Source organism: Salvelinus namaycush, chromosome 13 (assembly GCF_016432855.1).
Source record: "Salvelinus namaycush isolate Seneca chromosome 13, SaNama_1.0, whole genome shotgun sequence".
Taxonomy (NCBI): Eukaryota; Metazoa; Chordata; class Actinopteri; order Salmoniformes; family Salmonidae; genus Salvelinus; species Salvelinus namaycush.
Window position 1 is genome coordinate 31,916,517 of NC_052319.1, and position 16,894 is coordinate 31,933,410.

Below are 16,894 nucleotides of genomic sequence, written 5' to 3' on the forward strand. Positions count from 1 at the left end.
TAGGATCGTTGTCCTGTTAGAAGGTGAACCGTCGCCCCAGTCTGAGGTACTGAGTGCTCTGGAGCAGGTTTTCATCAAGGATCTCTGTACTTTGCTCTGTTCATCTTTCCCTTGATCCTGTCTAGTCTCCCAGTCCCTGCCGCTGAAAAACATCCCCACATCATGATGCTGCCACCAACATGCTTCACCGTAGGGATGGTGCCATGTTTCCTCCAGACGTGACGCTTACCATTCAGGCCCAGGAGTTCAATCTTGGTTTCATCAGACCAGAGAATCTTGTTTCTCATGGACTTTAGGTGCCTTTTGGCAAACTCCAAGCGGGCTGTCATGTGTCTTTTACTGAGGAGTGGCTTCCATCTGGCCACTCTACCATAAAGGCCTGATTGGTGAAGTGCTGCAGAGATGGTTGTCCTTCTGGAAGGTTCTCCCATCTCAACAGAGTAACTCTAGAGCTCTGTCAGTGATCATCGTGTTCTTGGTCACCTCCCTGACCAAGGCCCTTCTCCCCCAATTGCTCAGTTTGGCCGGGCGGCCAGCTTGAGGAAGAGTCGTGGTGGATCCTAACTTCTTCCAATTAAGAATGGAGGAGGCCACTGTGTTCTTGGGGCCCTTAAATGCTGCAGAAATGTTTTGGTACCCTTCCCCAGATTTGTGCCTCGACACAATCAATTCTCGTAGCTCTACGGATAATTCCCTTGACCTCATGGCTTGGTTTTTTCTCTGACAGGCACTGTCAACTGTGGGACCTTATAGACAGGTGTGTGCCTTTCCAAATCATGTCCAATCAAATTAATTTACCCCAGGTGGACTCCCAAGTTGTTGAAACATCAAGGATGATCAATGGAAACCGGATGCCCCTGAGCTCAATTTCAAGTCTCATTGCGAAAGAGTCTGAATACTTACGTAAATAAGGTGTTTTTTATTTTTAATAAATGAGCAAAAATGTCTGAACCTGTTTTTGCTTTGTCGATATTGGGTATTGTGTGTAGATTGCTGAGGAAAAATATTTATTTAATCCATTTTAGAATAAGGCTGTAATGTAATTTTTTTGGGGGAAAAGTCAAGTGGTCTGAATACTTTCTGAAAGCACTGTATTTCAAAGCAGGATCAAATTGTTAGCCAGCACAAACTACTCCAAACTTTCTAGTTCATAAAGAAAGATTGACTCATTGAGGTCATGCAACTGACTCAATATCTTCAATGATCCATATTTAACTGAACCTTTTAATAAACTGGAAAATCAGCAGCTATATCTGGAATGTTTATCAAAGTTAACTGGTTAATTTATTCATCCTGGTTAATTTATTGATTTGTGATTCATCCCTCAATTGGGATTAGAGAGTGGGAATGTGCTTTGTTTTCTCGACACGAGGGAATTTTGGTTGTCCTTTTAGCAATGCAACTGTCCCGGATGTATTATTTCTTTAAAAAATATATTTATTTTTTTCACTGTTCTAACGAAGCGTTGACTTTTTTTTCAATGTATAGCCTCTACAAAAGATACATTAATGCTGTAATACATTACCAACATTGCTTCTAAAAGTATGCAATGAAAAAACAGACCTAGAAATCCCAATAACATTTACTGACTAACGGATCCTCTGTCACTTTCACAATTCCATACATGATCAGCAATAATTTACTGGGTTGGGAAGGCATCAAAACTGAAACATTAAAGTCATTCGGTGTCATTAGAAGAGCACCTAGCTTCAAAACGAAAGTATATTTGCTGAATGGTTGGGCAATATAACAAACTTACAATTTACCTGAAATTACATTACATCAAACACTTACAAGGGCTTGCATGTCATCTGTTATTCTGCTATACTGAAATGTCTGGAATGCAGATTTACAGATTTTAAATTACCCCGACTCAATTGGGTGCCACAGTATGAGTCATACCCGGAAATGGTTGCAATTGTTTTTTCCATCTGCAATTTTAGAACTACTGTATGTCTATGTTTTGTGTAGGCTTACCTTGGCGTGACGTTTTGATAACTGCGTAAATCTCTCTGGGACAAGTTAACTGGAATCAATAATTAGCATTGTGAATTTAAGAGTAAACTGAGGCAAATATAATGATAAAACTCACCTTGTCCTAGAGAATTACACAGCTATCAAAACGTCATGCCAATATAAGCCTACAACATATACACAATTAACTTTAATTTTTTATAAAATTCACAATGTGAAAAATGAACGGCGGGAAAAAACGCGTCCGCTTTGGCGGACTATAGCAATGGCTTCTTTTTGTAGGCACTAACCACGGTGGTTCTTTGAACGAACCCTATGGAAAAATGTATGGAGTTTTTGGATAAACGCTGAAATTAACGTCTGGTAAGCACAGGCGTAGGAGATCTTATACGTTTTGTCCTATGATATAATCATAAGCTAATATCACTTTTTAAGCATTTGTGTAATTTACATTGCATAAAGGCTTCATATTTCATAAAGGTCATGTTATCTCATAGAACAAAACATAAGATCTCATGAGCCTGTGTTAACCTCTGACCTTATTTTCGGCGTGTATTCCAAAATCCTTATTCGACATTCATTTTGCCTATAGGAATGGCTGAAAGAACCAGAGCTAAATCATTTCCTGTTTTTAGGACTACACGCTGGCAAGCTCCTGACACCAAGTCACAAACCTCGCCCATTTCATTTTAAACCTAACCCTGAATTTAAATTAAGAGCAAAAAGCATTTTTTTTGTGTGTGCCAATTTTGACTTTTTGGCTGTGGCTGTGGCTATATAGAAGCTTGTGGAAACCCCTGGACTACTTTGGTATTACCCGCCCCTCCCTTCTCAGCCTATCACTGCTGACTTCTCTACCGGAAGTTTTTTCCGAACTCTACGCGGGAAACCAATGTTTTGTCTCTGCTGTCCGCTTGTAGACTGGACTCCGCGCGGGACGACGCAGCAGAAAAGTTAAACAGTGGAAAAAAACTGGTAGGCAGAGATGCATGCATATTTATGGATTTGTTCTGGATGCATATTTGATTAATCCAATATTTAATATAACATAATTGTTAATGTGTCTTCGCAAGTTGTTTTACTTCAACACACAGAGCAATCGAATTAAACTAGCTTAGCCATGGCTGAACTAACGAACAAGTTGGCTTTACTAAGCAAACCAGTAGCTACCAAGCTAACTCTTTTAAAAAATGAATGTAACTTTAAGAGCACTTGGAAGTGGTTAATGGCCCAACTTTCTCCACTGCCTTCTCAGTATGTATTGCAAGTGACTATCGGTGTCAACAACAGCTGCTGTTTGCTTAGTTGCTGTAGTGAGCTAACTAGCTAGTAACGTTATCTCTAGTCTAGCTGACATCTGCTTTTCAGTTAGCTAACGTTAACGTTACTCTCTTTGCCTGTATTTAGTAGGAAGATGAAGGTGATAACATGTGAGATTGCGTGGCACAACAAAGAACCTGTCTACAGTCTGGACTTCCAGCACAACTCAGAGGGCCGCATACACAGGCTGGCCACAGCAGGAGTGGACACCACTGTCAGGGTGAGCAACAGTTAGCTACTAACGTTATCTGTTTAAAACAACTCCTCCATTGTTGTTTAGTCATTCATTCTCTGTGGTTGTTTCAAGTGTCCCACCTGGAATTGAGACCAGTCTCTATCGTTCTCTCGCTCTCATATGCACACACCGTGAACACTTTGTATTAGCAGATTGTCACACACACACACACACACACACACACACAGAGCTTGGTAAGGAAACTGTAATAATGTATTGTATGGTGATATACTATTAAGAGAGACAATGACCTAATGAGTGCAGTGGGTCTGTGTGATACTATAACGTGTGATGTTATAACGTGTGATGTCACTTCCTGTGGTTAGTTGTGGCGTGTGGAGATGGGGCCTGATGGGAAAGCAGTGGTGGACTTCCTGTCCAACCTAGCACGGCACACCAAGGCTGTCAACGTGGTGCGCTTCTGCCCCAACAGTGAGCTGCTCGCTTCTGGAGGAGATGGTGGGTCACGATGTAGCAAACTTGTATATATCAACTATAGCATAGTTGACAAATAAAATGGTTTGCTATAATATATACAGATGTGGTTAGATACAGTATATTGGCACCTTTGCATGATTCACTATTCTCAAATAAGTTGAAAAAACATTTGTTTATATGTGTATTTGTTTTATTTCCACAGCACAGGACCAAGATCAAAAATATCTAAATTGAGATTGTTCACATTTATTCAAAATTTAAATTAATTTGGTTAGAGGCAATTATTCTCATTTACTGTGTAATTAATCTAATCTGTGATACTTTGCAGGTGCTTACAGGGTAAACATTGCCATTCAACCAGTTTAATTTAAAAAAATAAATAAAAAATAACAATCTTCTCCATTGTAAAGTGCAAGGGTGCCAATAAATGATTTATATACAGTATACACTAGATAACTGATCGAGGGTGCTGTGTTGAAGCCACCATGCCTCCATCTTGGTACTCCCCCACCATTGTAAAAAAATATATATATATTTTGGAAGCTATAGAAATGCATTTATTAATGTCTGCATTTGTCTTTGCCACATTCATTCTATTACAGACACCTTAATGCATTCTTTTAAATTATATTATGTGAGCTAAACATAAAGAATATAAACAATTTCCTTTAAGTATAATTTTTAGACATTACTAATGTTACTGTCCCCACTACACCTAAATAATATAAAAATCCATGTAATTTTTTCCTTGCAACATTTAATTGAAATACTGCAGAATTCTATTCATTCCTGTGGAGGACTGCTCCTACTGAGGAGTCCCAATATGGCTAACCGGTGACTTCAAAGCCTCTCAATGGCCAATACATAGCATCAGCAACCCAGGGTTTATATTCATCATTGGTGCCAGTATATTTGACTGCATCTCTATGACAGAAATGTTTTGCCATAAAGATATAACATATATAGCAAATAAAATGGAACAAGGATGGTCAGCGTCTCCAATTGTGATCCATTGATGCCAACACTGAAGAAAAATACGCTATTTACATTTCAGGCATTTAGTGGACACTTATCCAGAGCATACATTTTTTTGTACTTTACTATGTTCAAGTCATAGCTAGGCAGAATCTCTAACCGAACGCTTGGCCCCTAAGCCCTTTATAGATTGGCCACTTACTGATGTGTTCGATAGTGATTACTCGAGTCTGCAAGTGTTTTGGTCAAAATGAGCATTGAGACGATGCCCACTCGACGTCCAAATGTCACTTATCAATATTCTGAATCCATTCGCGAGCTGTCATGGGCAGACACAGACGCATACACCGATAGACATTGAGAAAACGACATGTCTCTAATCCTGCCCAAAATATGTGCGAGTAAATCCATCGCCGGTGACTTCATCGGCTAATTTAGCTGGTTGTAGACTGCTTTGATAACAAATATTCAGTGTGTGTGTTAATGACTCTGTGTAACAGATTCAGCCATCCTGCTGTGGAAGCTGAATGACAATAAGGAGCCTGAGCAGGCCCCGTCATTCCAGGAGGAGGAGGATAGTCAGCTCAACAAGGAGAGCTGGAGCGTGGTCAAGACCCTGCGGTGACACCCTTTAATCACTCCCCTTATCTACAATACATTGTCCCTTCCCTGTGTATTACTTCATAATCACATTCGTGACTGTTTGTGTGTGCACTGTTTAAATTATGTTGTGTTTTGTAGGGGACATATTGAGGATGTGTATGATATCAGCTGGACCCGGGATGGGAACTTCATGGTCTCTGGTTCTGTGGACAACACTGCCATTATGTGGGATGTAACAAAGGGTAAGACGTGTGTGAGAGTACATATAGCTTGTGTGTCTAAATATGTCTGTTCAGTTACATTTGCGGCCAAATACTGTATATTGGCACTCTTGGACTTTAATTCTCTGTCTTCTAAAATAATTAAAATTGAAGAAAAACATTTGGTCACCTCACCTTATTGGCTTTTCAACATTGCGGAATTAATAGTATTTTGTAAACTTTTTAAAACTATTTTATTTAGAAAATAGAGACATGGCATGGACAAAATTATTGCCACCTTGGAGCTAAATACATTTGTTTCTGTAATGTTGGAAATCCAATAACAAGGTATTGGTGGCCAAAAGTTGTTATTTTTTATTTCAACTTCACATTTTTTTCTAAAATATTTAATAAATCTGCAAGGGTGCCAATATATTTGGCCACAACTGTATACCTCTGTGTTGTCTATATTCTGTGTGTGTATGTGTGTGTGTGTATGGATGTTATTCAGTAAGGGATAATACCCCTACACGATCATTACTATGGGACAGTTGGAGTTCGAATTTGAGTATTGAAACAATGTTGCAAATGTCAGAGAGACAGACAGCAAGGTTTATACAAATCTCTGCTGTTGAAACTAAATGTTAGTCTTAATGAAATGTGAGATAATGTCTAGATGCTTTTTATAGTGGAGATCAAGTTTATAACTTCCCTGCCTGGGCTGATGAGACAGCGGGTTGCCCAGTCAGATGGAACAGAGTAAATACGCATTTTAACGTCATAGATTTAGCCGGTGGTAACTTATTTAATAGACACTGTCTGGAATGCGATTTTAACCAATCAACATTCAGGATTAGATAGAAGCTGTTTTTCAGTCCCGGTCCCAGCTTTCATGCACCTGTACTGACCTTCTGGATGGTAACAGGGTGAACAGGCCGAGGCTCGGGTGGTTGATGTCCTTGATCTTTTTATACCTGGATACAGCCCTTAGCCGTGGTATATTTGCCATATATGACAAACTCCCGAGGTGCCTTATTGCTATTATAAACTGGTTACCAATGTAATTAGAGCAGTAAAATAAATGTTTTGTCATACCAGTGGTATACGGTCTGATATACCATGGCTGCCAGCCAATCAACATTCAGGGCTCAAACCACCCAGTTTATAATTAGTTATAACACCGGTAATAAGTGTTGTATTTCTCAGGTCAGAAGCTGTGCATCTTTAACGACCATAAGAGCTATGTGCAGGGAGTTACCTGGGACCCGCTGGGCCAGTATGTGGCCACACTCAGCTGTGACAGGTAGGAACACACCCAGCCTCTTGTCCCCTGTAAGAAACCATTTAGTCTCCTTTTATCAGTGATCAGTGGGACTAACATGATACATAAACAAAGAACCAACATGGACTTGTAGATCTGAACCTTCTTAAACAGTGTTATATGATCTGACTGTCTTCCCCCCTCCCTCAGGGTGATGCGTGTGTACAGTACTCAGAGCAGGAGGAAAGTCTACAGTGTCAGTAAGATGAGCTCTGGATCAGCTGCGGAGGGAGAGGTCAGTATGAGCTGAGTGGACAAATGTTCTCCCATAGATGGGTTAGCTGACAACGTAAAGAAAACAATGCGCACACTTCTATGGGGCAGAAGTCTGTGTTTTGATTCTGCATAGCCAGAAAGCTGCCAACAATGACAAGAAGCTACCATTGGGGAATTGTAAGTAACTTGTTTCAGCTAGTTTTGTCTTTTTCTTGATACCATGTCTTGTTTTGACTGGAGACGAACTATAGCTTAGATGTTGTCAACACTCTAAGCCAACTCTGTCTGTTTTGCCCCATATGTGTCAGTTTTGTTGCTAAACAGCTATCTATATATATACACACACACACACATACTTTACACTCACACTAAACACAATCATACACACACCAAACACTCTTTAATGTGAGGGTGTTTGTCTGTTTATTTGTGTGCAGGTGAAACAGTACCGAATGTTCCATGACGACAGCATGAGGTCTTTCTTCAGACGCCTCACCTTCACACCGGACGGCTCCTTCCTGCTCGCCCCAGGTAAATGCACACACACTCACACGGAAACAGCTAAGCCTGGTTCACATTGGTAGTTTGAAGTGATTCAAATACAATTTTTTTGCGTATCTGATATGAATCTGTTTTATTTCCTGCAGTCTGAACAGCCAAAAAAGCAAATGGATTCAGATGTCTCAAGCCACATTTTAAACCACCTTCGTAGGTGGTTTGAAGTCAGATACAAAACTGATTCTTTCCCATGCAACCTGTCTGAATGTTCAAATCTGATTTATTTAGACAGTTATTTGGCGTATCTTGTTGCTTGCTAGCTACTCTGTTGACAGTTTGACAAGAACATGTGCTAGCTAACTAGTTTGTTAATTGTTTACAAACAAATGAGTGAATGTGCTAGCAAGCTAAACAGTTACCTAACTAGTTGACCGCTGTAGCTAGACATAAAGGACTAGTTTTGAAAGTTGGATCATCTTATCCTTTAAAGGTGTTCTTCCACAATGATTTTGAGTATACTGAGAAACATCCATGGCAGGCATTGTCACCTTAGCTTGTTACATAACTTCTGAGTGATAGGAAGCACGAGCACCACCACCTGGTGCTGTTATTATAACAACTAGCATAGCCATGTCAGCAAATGACTGCTGTCTGAACATACACACACGAAAAATAAAACTGATTTGAGCGTGGAGGCCTGCATTGTGAACAAGGCTTTATTCTGTATATCCATCTGGTGATTTGAAACAGGAAGTAATTGTGTCCTGTACTGCTGTCATATCCTGTGATGGTGTAGAGGTCATGGGTGACATCCTGCTTAACCCATCTCTTTTCTCCCTCTCTGTGTCCCTCTCTCTCCCCTCTCCTCTCTGTCTGTTTTTTTCTGTCTCTAGCGGGGTGTGTGGAGGCGGGGGAGAACATCACCAACACCACCTACGTCTTCTCCAGGAAGAGCCTCAAGAGGTAACTGCTGCCAACGAAAGCCCTTTGTGTACAATAAAGATTAATTGAACTGATACTGTCCAGGTCTGGAGTTAGCTGCTGTCTCTGGGTCTGTTGCTCTAGGTCAGTATTTCCCAACTCCAATCCTCCAGTACCCCCAGCAACACACATTTTGTTGGGTAGCTTGATGATTAGTTGACAAGTACAATCAGGCATGCTTGTCCAGGGACTGGAGTTGGGAACCGCTGCTCTACTGTACGTCTTAGAGCTGGATTTGGACAATATCCATATTGCGATAAATTGCCTGAATTGATGAGAGAACGAAAGGTTTATAACACTAATGTGCACCATTTAAAAAAAAAAAATAATTTAAAAAAAAAAAGAATAATAATAATTTGATTCTTAAAACTACTACTACTAGTTTGACTGTTGTACCCATCAATTGTCCCATTAACAATCACCCATATTAGCAAACTTTTTTTAATTTAGAACTTTTCTCTAGTATAGGCTATTTATCGTAATGAACGATATCAGCCAAATGCCTGCAATAAGTGATCAGTGTGGATAATTTTCAGTTTATCATCCCAGCTCTAATAAGTCTTGCTCTCTTAGTGTGTATCTGTAGCTATATCAGAGTAAGGGTGAAACTGGATGCATCTGCCTTTCTGTATTCTAGGCCCATAGCTCACCTGCCCTGCCCTGCTAAAGCCACCCTGGCTGTACGCTGTTGCCCTGTCTACTTTGAGCTGAGGACCAAGAAGGGAGAGGGTAAAGACACACAGCTCTTCTACTGATTATTACTCATTTATATATTTAATTTATTCAGCAAACTCTATTACCCAAGATATAAAAGGATAGCTGTTACGAGAATTATGTTCTCAATGTTCATAAACCACTTCAATTAAACTACTCAGTCTGCAACCCAGAATTTGTAAGATTCTGGTTGAATGAAACAGACGGAGGCCCAGCTATGATAGTCAAAATGTTTATTCGCGAGAGCGCTGGTTCGTTGTATAAAACCATACATTTTATACCGGCTCCTTGCGCACATACTTTCACACACAAACAGAAGATATCATACGCACATACATAATTATTTGACTATGTAAACTGGAAACCACATATCCTGAGGCTGCATTCATTGTAGCTGGGGATTTTAACAATGCTAATCTGAAAACAAAACTCCCTAAATTCTATCAGCATATCGATTGCGCAACCAGGGCTGGTCAAACCCTGGATCATTGTTATTCTAACTTCCGCATATAAGGCCCTCCCCCGCCCTCCTTTCGGAAAAGCTGACCACGACTCCATTTTGTTGCTTCCAGCCTACAGACAGAAACTAAAACAAGAAGCTCCTGCGCTCAGGTCTGTTCAACGCTGGTCCGACGAATCTGATTCCACGCTTCAAGACTGCTTCGATCATGTGGATTGGGATATGTTCCGCATTGCGTCCAACAACAACATTGACGAATACGCTGATTCGGTGAGCGAGTTCATTAGGAAATGCATCTGCGATGTCGTACCCACAGAAACTATTAAAACATTCCCAAACCAAAAACCGTGGATTGATGGCAGCATTCGCGCGAAACTGAAAGCGCGAACCACTGCTTTTAACCAGGGCAAGGTGACCGGAAACATGACCGAATACAAACAGTGTAGCTATTCCCTCCACAAGGCAATCAAACAAGCTAAGCGTCAGTATAGAGACAAAGTAGAGTTGCAATTCAACGGCTCAGACACAAGAGGGATGTGGCAGGGTCTACAGTCAATCACGGACTACAAAAAGAAAACCAGCCCCGTCGCGGACCAGGATGTCTTGCTCCCAGACAGACTAAATAACTTCTTTGCTCGCTTTGAGGACAATACAGTGGCACTGACACAGCCCGCACCAAAACCTGCGGATTCTCCTTCACTGCAGCCAACGTGAGTAAAACATTTAAACGTGTTAACCCTCGCAAGGCTGCAGGCCCAGGTGGCATCCCCAGCCGCGTCCTCAGAGCATGCGCAGACCAGCTGGCTGGTGTGTTTACGGACATATTCAATCAATCCTTATCCCAGTCTGCTGTTCCCACATGCTTCAAGAGGGCCACCATTGTTCCTGTTTCCAAGAAAGCTAAGGTAACTGAGCTAAACGACTACCGCCCCGTAGCACTCACTTCCGTCATCATGAAGTGCTTTGAGAGACTAGTCAAGGACCATATCACCTCCACCCTACCTGACACCCTAGACCCACTCCAATTTGCTTACCGCCCCAATAGGTCCACAGACGACGCAATCGCAACCACACTGCACACTGCCCTAACCCATCTGGACAAGAGGAATACCTATGTGAGAATGCTGTTAATCGACTTCAGCTCAGCATTTAACACCCACCAAACTCGTCATCAAGCTCGAGACCCTGGGTCTCGACCCCGCCCTGTGCAACTGGGTACTGGACTTCCTGACGGGCCGCCCCCAGGTGATGAGGGTAGGTAACAACATCACCACCCCGCTGATCCTCAACACTGGGGACCCACAAGGGTGCGTTCTGAGCCCTCTCCTGTACTCCCTGTTCACCCACGACTGCATGGCCATGCACGCCTCCAACTCAATCATCAAGTTTGCGGACGACACTACAGTGGTAGGCTTGATTACCAACAACGACGAGACGGCCTACAGAGAGGAGGTGAGGGCCCTCGGAGTGTGGTGTCAGAAATAACCTCACACTCAACATCAACAAAACAAAGGAGATGATTGTGGACTTCAGGAAACAGCAGAGGGAGCACCCCCCTATCCACATCGACGGGACAGTAGTGGAGAGGGTAGTAAGTTTTAAGTTCCTCGGCGTACACATCACGGACAAACTGAATTGGTCCACCCACACAGACAGCATTGTGAAGAAGGCGCAGCAGCGCCCCTTCAACCTCAGGAGGCTGAAGAAATTCGGCTTGTAACCAAAAGCACTCACAAACTTCTACAGATGCACAATCGAGAGCATCCTGTCGGGCTGTATCACCGCCTGGTACGGCAACTGCTCCGCCCACAACCGTAAGGCTCTCCAGAGGGTAGTGAGGTTTGCACAACGCATCACTGGGGGCAAACTACCTGCCCTCCAGGACACCTACACCACCCGATGTCACAGGAAGGCCATAAAGATCATCAAGAACAACAACCACCCGAGCCACTGCCCGTTCACCCCACTATCATCCAGAAGGCGAGGTCAGTACAGGTGCATCAAAGCAGGGACCGAGAGACTGAAAAACAGCTTCTATCTCAAGGCCATCAGACTGTTAAACAGCCACCACTAACATTGAGTGGCTGCTGCCAACATACTGACTCAACTCTAGCCCACTTTAATGATGGAAATTGATAAAAAATGTATCACTAGCCACTTTAAACAATGCCACTTAATATAATGTATATACTGTACTTTATATCATCTACTGCATCTTGCCATCTTTATGTAATACATGTATCACTAGCCACTTTAAACTATGCCACTTTTATGTTTACATACCCTACATTACTCATCTCATATGTATATACTGTACACTATACCATCTACTGCATCTTGCCTATGCCGTTCTGTACCATCACTCATTCATATCTTTATGTACATATTCTTTATCCTTTTACACTAGTGTGTGTATAAGGTAGTAGTTGTGGAATTGTTAGGTTAGATTACTCGTTGGTTATCAGTGCATTGTCGGAACTAGAAGCACAAGCATTTCGCTACACTCGCATTAACATCTGCTAACCATGTGTATGTGACAAATAAAATTTGATTTGACACACACGAACAGTAGGTATCCTACGCACATACTGTATCAATACCCAGCCGACAAAGATTAGGGACCGTGAGAAGCACTCCCTGTCCTCCCTCAAGATTAGGGAGTACTCACTGCCCTCTCCCAATTTCTCTGAGGCCCCTAGCAAGGTCGGCACCGAATTTTGCTCAGTGTTTAAGATACTATAAAGATTCATTGTACAGATATATTGTTTTACCTTAATTCTGACTAAAACTACACACATCATTAATTATACTTTTACTGACTAAGACTACACACATCATTAATAATTTTATGATTCTAATCAATTTCATACAATTATATGGTTTCAGGATGGAATATTCTAATCATTCATTTAAACATATAAATCCCATTCACAATAGCTAACTCCCTCTCTCTCCCTCCCTGCTCCCCAGATGGCAGTGCCCAGCCCCTGCCCAACACGTTTGGCTTGCCCTACAGACTGGTGTTTGCTGTGGCCTCCGAGGATTCCATCTTCCTCTATGACACTCAGCAGACCCTACCTTTCGGCTACGTCTCCAACATCCACTACCACACACTCAGCGACCTAACCTGGTAGTCCACACAAAACATACAACATAATACAGAATGACATAATACAAAACATCATCATTGGACAAGAACAGCTCAAGGACAGAACTACATACATTATTTTTTTAAAGGCACACGTAGCCTACATATCATTGCACACACACAAACTATCTAGGTCAAATAGGGGAGAGGCGCTGTGCCGCGAGGTGTTGCTTTATCTGTTTTTTGAAACCAGGTTTGTTGTTTATTTGAGCAATATGAGATGGAAGGAAGTTCCATGCAATAAGGGCTCTATATAATACTGTACGCTTTCTTGAATTTGTTCTGGATTTGGGGACTGTGAAAAGACCTCTGGTGGCATGTCTGGTGGGGTAAGTGTGTGTCAGAGCTGTGTGTAAGTTGACTGCAAACAATTTGGGATTTTCAACACATTGATGTTTCTTATAAAAATAAGTGATGCAGTCAGTCTCTCTTCAACTCTAAGCCAAGAGAGACTGGCATGCATAGTATTTATATTAGCCCTCTGATTACAATTAAGAGCAAAACGTGCCGCTCTGTTTTTGATGAGCTTGAGGTAGAGATCCTAGGATCCGATGACCCCACTACTCCCAATCCTAAACTGCACTGAAAAATATCTGTTCCTGTGTCAGTGTTTAGGGGTAACCTCTAAGTACTGTTTAATTAGTTGTTGTTGTGTAGCATTGTTCCTGTCTGGTGTTTTCACCCAGTCTCTTTAGTGATGTCATATCCTTTTGTAGGTCTCGGGATGGTTCCTTCCTGGCGGTGTCGTCTACAGACGGCTACTGCTCCTTCCTGTCCTTCTCCCCTGGCGAGCTGGGCACGCCCCTCAAGGAGCCCCCTGTCCTGGAGGTCATCACCCCTGGCAACGGGCCCGAAAAGAAGGGCAAGAAGGTTGCAACGGCCCGCACGGTGTCCCCCGTCCCCAAAACAACAGAGAGCACCGCCCCTGTTCACCCCACCCCTAAAGAGGCCCCCAGCACCCCCCTCTCCTCCCTCACCTCCCCTGGCACCCCCCTGACCCCTGGGGGAGAGGAGAAGAAGAACCCTGGTAGGGCCAAGACCCATCCCCGTAGGATCACCCTCAACACCCTGGAGGGGTGGGGCAAGCCCAGCACCCCCAAAGCGCCTGCTGCTAGTACCCCCAAAACCCCCACCACCAGCACACCTTCCACCCCTCAGCAGCCTCGCCTCACCCTCTCTACCCCCAACACCCCCCTCGCCCCCTCTATAGCCCAGCCCTGCCTCACGCCAAAAGCCCAATGCAGCAGCGGTAAAACCCTGGGCCCCAGCACCCCAAAAGCTAGCAACACCCCTAAAGGGCCTGCCCCCAGGTAAGCGCACAAATACAAGATTGTGTGTCTGTGTTTTTGCCTGTCTCTGTTTATTTGCTTGCCTGTGAGTGTGTGTGTGCATGTGTGAGTAGCTTTTGCACGCTGATGTATCTTGATCCTGTTTGAATCACTCATCATGTGGAGCCACCACTACAATCAAGGGATAGATGAAACCCTTCTCGCTGTAATGTCTGCCCCTGGTCCATACGCTCAGAACTATCCTGCTCTCACTTTTCCTACTGGAACTGACTTTTCTGATAACTACTTTAGTGAGGAAAAATGTACTTATTTTGATGTGGTTGTCCCACCTAGCTGTCTTAAGATGAATGCACTAACTGTAAGTTGTCCTGGATAAGAGCATCTGCTAAATGACTCAAATGTAAATGTAATGCTGCTTGATGCTATAGCCTAGATGCTAAAACGAGTTAGCCTGACTGCTTCGCTCTCTCTCGCAAGACTACGGTATGTAAATGTATGCAAACTCTCATTCAAATGGCCTGTGGTGAGTGGAGCCAGACAGCCTGACTGGTGCCTACATACAGCTACTACATAACTGCCACATCACTGGATGGAAAGGAGCAGTTAGACGGGGAGAGGCTGGTGGGAGATGGGAGCACCAGCCAGGCAGCATGCCTAGTGTAGGGAAGGACATTGGACCATTTCCCCACTAATGTTTCCATTTATTGCAAATGGTTGTGAATTATTTTGTAAACTTAGATTTTCAGATGTTGCAGATGATGTGTCATTTGTTGTGTGACAAAATAATGAGCGTGCTTGTGGAATGTTTGGTCATTAGCTACTGTCTGTCAGAACAAAACCCTGTCTGGTATTCAGGGTTTGTTGGACCACCCTACTGTTAATCAAGTACTGATTATCCTGAGAAGCTGCCGGAAGATAATAGATGGGCTGTGTGTGTGTGACATTATCAGTCTATATAAACACAGATTGAATGGGCAGAAGTGAAGTTATATTTGTTATTATTTGCAGGTCTACTTTTTCTCTGAATCCTAAATTAGGTGGGAGTGTTTCTTATGTAGGCCTACACTGATAGAATAGTAGCTGTATGTTGAGTTCTGCTGTTGTCTTAGGACTAATTCCTTAGCCACCTACTCAAGAGTCGGGTAGAATCCCCTTCTAAGTGACTGTTCTCTCTCTCTCTCTCTCCACTGTTTTCAGACGGATATCTCTGACTCCTGTCGTCTCCAGATCTCCAGCTACCTTCAGCACACCCTCCTCCACAGAGAAAGCCAAACATGGTCAGTATATCCTGCAACACCTTATGGCAGGATTGGCCAAGCACTTTACAACAAGACCAGTCATTGGCTATGGACAGTATTATCATTACTGGTCTTTGTAATGTGGTCTGCCTCTGAGCCCAACTAATGAAACATCAACATTTGAGTATACTAAATTATGTGATTCCTAAGAACTGTTTGTTTTATCCAGTCCAGTGTTCTGCCTATGATTGATGCATCTCTTTTGGTTCAACTTATTCCCCCAGAACGGCCCTCTCCCCCCACTGACCCTGTGTGCCAGCCACCAGAGTCCAAGCGGCCCAAAACCAGCACTCTGGCAGACAAGACAGGGGTGTCTCCAGCCTCAGGGTCAACACCCAAACCCTAAGGACCCCACGCTACTAAGAACACTGAAGCACGAGTACAGAGCAGCACAGAGAGTCGTTTCAACATGCAACTCACATATCCTCCTACACACCTACACTCAGACACACACACACACTTTTGGAGTTTAGCCTACAGAACTGCATAGACTGGTGTTGTCAGCTAAAACACACAAGTTCACAGAGCGAAGACTGGCATTTTCCTCCTAACATTATTCTGTATGTTTTTGTAACTTGACGTTCTCAATCTGTAGCTCTTTTTGGTGGATAACCAGGTTATTGTGAAATTGAAATAAAGGATATGAAACAAAAAGTTTAAAATAAGATGCACCACCTTAGTCCAAAAGAAGCCTAGCTCATGTATAAAACTCAATGGTCATTTACTTTTAGTCAGAATTATTGTCTGTATAAGTATTATATTAGTACACTATATATACAGTGCCTTTTGGAAAGTATTCAGACCACTTGACTTGTTACACATTTTCTTACGTGACAGCCTTATTCTAAAATGTATTAAATAAAACATTTTCCTCAGCAATCTACACACAATACCCCATAATGACAAAGCAAAAAATGTTTTTAGACAAGTTATTAAAAACAAACCTTTTTTACATAAGTATTCGGAATGTTTGCTATGAGACTCAAAAATAAGCTCATGGGCATCCTATGTTCATTGATCATCCTTGAGCTGTTTCTACAACTCAATTGGAGTCCATCTGCGGTAAATTCAATTGATTGGACATGATTTGGAAAGGCACATGCCTGTCTATAAGGTCCCACAGTTGACAGTGCATGTCAGAGAAAAAACAAGGCATGAGGTCCAAGGAATTGTCTGTAGAGCTACGAGAATGGATTGTGTCGAGGCACAAATCTGGGGAAGGGT

General features: G+C 42.6%; 1 protein-coding gene across 1 annotated transcript; it reads left to right on the forward strand.

Annotated features, from left to right (window-relative positions):
- The first annotated feature begins 2,506 nt into the window (after positions 1-2,506).
- On the forward strand, positions 2,507-16,773 carry LOC120058442 (chromatin assembly factor 1 subunit B-like). Its single transcript, XM_039007100.1, has 14 exons — positions 2,507-2,949; positions 3,382-3,514; positions 3,856-3,988; positions 5,443-5,563; positions 5,684-5,787; positions 6,952-7,048; positions 7,217-7,301; positions 7,720-7,813; positions 8,674-8,743; positions 9,399-9,490; positions 12,906-13,065; positions 13,800-14,393; positions 15,570-15,649; positions 15,895-16,773. The coding sequence occupies exons 2-14, from the start codon at positions 3,389-3,391 to the stop codon at positions 16,014-16,016; spliced, it is 1,878 nt and encodes a 625-aa protein (XP_038863028.1). The 5' UTR covers positions 2,507-2,949; positions 3,382-3,388; the 3' UTR covers positions 16,017-16,773.
- Positions 16,774-16,894: the final 121 nt, after the last annotated feature.

Coding starts and splice junctions, on each gene's coding strand:
- LOC120058442 (XM_039007100.1), top strand. CDS start 3,389: ATGAAGGTGATAACATGTGAGATTGCGTGGCACAACAAAGAACCTGTC. Junction 7,302..7,719: donor GATCAGCTGCGGAGGGAGAG/GTCAGTATGAGC, acceptor ATTTGTGTGCAG/GTGAAACAGTACCGAATGTT. Junction 13,066..13,799: donor ACACTCAGCGACCTAACCTG/GTAGTCCACACA, acceptor ATCCTTTTGTAG/GTCTCGGGATGGTTCCTTCC.